At 40.2% G+C, this 4,144-nt stretch overlaps 2 protein-coding genes across 3 annotated transcripts in view; both read right to left on the reverse strand.

Annotated features, from left to right (window-relative positions):
* The window catches only part of LOC112070965 (guanylate-binding protein 1-like), a 103,539-nt gene that overhangs the window by 44,946 nt on the left and 54,449 nt on the right, over window positions 1-4,144 (reverse strand). The window lies entirely within an intron of this gene.
* LOC112070966 (guanylate-binding protein 1) overlaps window positions 718-4,144 on the reverse strand; it is a 28,852-nt gene continuing 25,425 nt past the window's right edge. The window contains exon 11 of the mRNA XM_024138427.2: window positions 718-1,504. Within this exon, the coding sequence (XP_023994195.1) occupies window positions 1,065-1,504 (440 nt within the window). The 3' untranslated portion in view covers window positions 718-1,064. The remainder of the gene's footprint in view (window positions 1,505-4,144) is intronic.

A 4,144-nucleotide genomic window follows, 5' to 3' on the forward strand; every position in this document is an offset into this window, starting at 1 on the left:
GCAGAATTTTTATGGAATATCTACATAGGCGTACAGAGGCCCATTATCAGCAACCATCACTCCTGTGTTCCAATGGCACGTTGTGTTAGCTAATCCAAGTTTATCATTTTAAAAGGCTATCATTAGAAAACCCTTTTGCAAAAACTGTTGTTCTGATTAAAGAAGCAGTAAAACAGACCTTTTAGACTAGTTGAGTATCTGGAGCATCAGCATTTGTGGGTTCGATTACAGGCTCAAAATGGCCAAAAACAAAGACTTTCTTCTGAAACTCGTCAGTCTATTCTTGTTCTGAGAAATGAAGGCTATTCCATGCGAGAAATTGGCAAGAAACTGAAGATTTTGAACAAATCTGTGTTCTACTCCACAGAACAGAGCAAACTGGCTCTACCTAGAATAGAAAGAGCAGTGGGAGGCCCCGGTGCACAACTGGAGGACAAGTACATTAGAGTTTCTAGTTTGATAAACAGACACCTCACAAGTCCTCAACTGGCAGCTTCATTAAATAGTACCCGCAAAACACAAGTCTCAACGTCAACAGTGAAGAGGTGACTCCGGGATGCTGTCCTTCTTGGTAGAGGTCCTCTGTCCAGTGTCTGTGTTCTTTTGTCCATCTTCATCTTTTCTTGTTATTAGTCAGCCTGAGATATTTTTTCTTTGCATCTCTGCCTAGAAGGCCAGCATCCCGGATATAAGTATTAAGATAAGGTTAACAAGAAGTCAATCAATACCATTTATTTCATAAAGACCTTTTACATTAACAGTTGTCACAAAGTGCTTTACAGATACCCAGCCTAAACCCCCAAAGAGCAAGCAATGCAGAGGCAGAAGCCCAGTGGCTAGGAAAAACTCCCTAGAAGGCAGAAACCTAGGAAGAAACCTAGAGAGGAACCAGGCTCATGTGGCCATTAACGCCAGATAGATTTTAAAGACGTTCAAACTTCCATAGATAACCAGCAGGGAGAGATAAAAACAATGATGGCTATAGAGGACAAATACTTCAACGGTTCAAGATTCAATATCAATTGGCTTTTCATAGTCGGGCATTCAAAGTGGAGTGGAGTGGATCACAAGAGTGTACAAGAGTCTTGTTGTTCAGCTTTTGAGTGTTTCAACCTATTACATTCATCCAGCAGATCCTTTTGTTTCTTGTTCTGTTCCACAGCCTGCTGCTTGTAGTCATCCAGCAGATCATTTTGTTTCTTGATAATGGCTTCCATTTCCAATTGATTATTCTTCTTCATCTCCTCGATATCTTGCCTCATCAGCTCAGCCTTCTCCTTATGGCCCTTCTCCAGAAGATCTTTCTGCTCCTGCATCCTGTGGTCCAGGGTCCTGTAGAACTCCTGCTGCTGTTGCTTCTTCTCCTTCTCCATCTTCTCTTCCATCTCCTTCAAGTACTTCTCCTGGCTAATGCGATTGTTTTGAATTTTGCGCTCCATCTCTGCCTGTTGCTCCTTGAATGCTGCCTTCTCTTGCTCCAGCTCAGCTGTTTTCATCTTCTCAGCTGGAAGAGACAAGGAGAGAGATAAATAAATAGGAAAACTGGACGACCCATTTTCTTATACAGATTCACACACATTTAAACCCTCTAGAGTCTATTGGCGCAACGGTGCGTCAATCTAAGTAACATAATAAAAAAATACCCATTAAAATTTGACAGTTTTAAGCTAGAGGTTTATTTTGCATTGAGCTGCATCTCAATCCACCACATCCATCTATGTCGCCTTCCGCATCTGCGGTGGAAAGAGGCAGATCTACTGCGCTGTTTGTCAAACCAGGAGACATCCTGAAAACTGGTCTTCTCATGAAAACATCTGTAGCATCGGAACGGTTTGGTCTACAAACTAATATGATCACTCTGTAGAAAGTGGAGACTCTCACGAAGGTGGTGTTCTCCGTTTTGCTCTACGACCACAAGTGTCACGCGACTCATATGAAGGTAACCCGGTACCAGTTTTAAAAAGAAGGTAGCTTTGTGCCAACAAAAAAAAGGGTTAAATATTTCTAAAAAAAATTATATATTTTTTTCCCCGAGCTTTCTTATATCTTCTAGATTTAGGACAGACATTTCAAAACCTTATACCTTATGATTTAATTTTTGACTGTCTTTTTTTGCCATTTAAGAGTGTGTTATTTAATGTGTTTCTAAGGCTGAATTCAATATTTGATAAAATAATTGTTTTATATAGACTGTTTTTTACTTTTAAGAATTAATCAAAGAACAAATGGGCGAGATGATCGTTGCTGGACCAGGCAAACACATTGAGTTATTTTGTAATTCAACTTTATCACCACTCTAAATGACCCTCAACAGCACGTCTGAAGTTTGAAGAGGGGAGATTATTCAGTGCTTTGCAGTGGTGGGCTGGTTCTTAGCTAGGGCCTGGTCTATTCCCCTTGTACTTTTAAATAGCAACTGCCTGTAAAAACAGACTTCTCATTTAGTTAATCGATATGAGTCCAACATTTATTCTACTATTAAAATGTCCTAAAAAGTGTAAATATGATAATTATGGTCATGAAACAGATTTTTGTGGTCGTGACTGCATCACAACGTAAATGAAGGTTGGGTTTGTTTCAATCCTGCCCACATGCCCCCTGCTGGCAGCACGCAAGTAATCATCAATTCAGAGTGCAGCTGCACGCAACCCGATCGTAATGCCTGAGGTAAATTTGGGTTCAATTTGGATATCCCTACGGCGCTAGTTAGTCGGGCACCAGATTGGTATACAGTGCATTCAGAAAGTATTCATACCCCTCGACTTATTCCACATGTTGTTTTGTTGATTACATTTTTTTTTCTCTCACCTACCTATAAACAATAACCTACAATGACAACATGTTTAAACTTTTACAAAAATACAAAAATACAAAAATGGGCCCAGTTCTTAACAATTACAAGCATACCCATAACATGATGCAGTCACCACTATGCTTGAAAATATGGAGAGTGGTACTCAGCAATGTGTTCTATTAGATTTATCCCAAACATAACACTTTGCATTCATGACAAAAAGTACATTTCTTTGCCACATTTGTTGCAGTATTACTTTAGTGCCTTGTTGCAAACAGGATGCATGTTTTGGAATATTTTTGTTCTGTACATGCTTCCATCTTTTCACTCTGTCACTTAGGTTCGTGTTGTGAAGTAACTACAATGTTGTTGATCCATCCTCAGTTTTCTTCTATCACAGCCATTAAACTCTGTAACTGTTTTAATGTCACCATTGACCTAATAGTGAAATCGCTGAGTGGTTTCCTTCCTCTACGGCAACTGAGTTAAGAATTACACCTGTGTATTCCATCCAAAGTGTAATGAATAATTTCACCATGCTCAAAGGGATATTCAGCGTCTGCTTTTATTCTTTTTACCCATCTACCAATAGGTGACCTTTGCGAGGTGTAACAGTATAACTTTAGTCCGTCCCCTCGCCCCGACCCAGGCGCGAACCAGGGACCCTCTGCACACATCAACAACAGTCACCCTCGAAGCATCTTTACCCATCGCTCCACAAAAGCCGAGCAAGGGGAGCCACCACTTCAAGGTCTCAAAGCGAGTGACGTCACCGATTGAAACGCTATTAGCGCGCACCACCGCTAACTAGCTAGCCATTTCACATCGATTACAGAGGCATTACAAAACCTCCCTGGTCTTTGTGGTTGAGTCTGTGTTTGAAAAAGTCAAGGGGTGGGAATACTTTCTGAAGGGACTGGAAATAAAATCATATCATTCAAAATAGCAGATAGTAGCAAAATGCKTATTTGTAAAATCTGTCATAATATATATGTTCTAGCCAGCCACTAATAATACTTTTAACTCCATATTACTTRAAGTTGTCTTTTTGGGCGGGGCYTGGCATTAGGGCGTTGCCACTGGTCTTGTCTACATCTTCCGAACATAAACACAGTTGATTATTATTTTATAATTGGAAATAAAAAAGATTGAGGTGTGGCTTACCTTGGATTTCCTTCTCTTTTTCAGTCATTTTTTTGTCAGCTTGCAGGATGGAGTTGGACTCTACACTCTTTCCCTTCAGGAACTGCTCCAGAACCTCCTCAGCCTGCAGAAAATAGACCTTATAGGTTGTTGCATTGATTTTCATTCATACCGTAACCAGGTGACTGAAATTAGTTGAAATGTTTA

The sequence above is a fragment of the Salvelinus sp. IW2-2015 genome, unplaced genomic scaffold, assembly GCF_002910315.2.
Source record: "Salvelinus sp. IW2-2015 unplaced genomic scaffold, ASM291031v2 Un_scaffold1476, whole genome shotgun sequence".
Taxonomy (NCBI): domain Eukaryota; kingdom Metazoa; phylum Chordata; class Actinopteri; order Salmoniformes; family Salmonidae; genus Salvelinus; species Salvelinus sp. IW2-2015.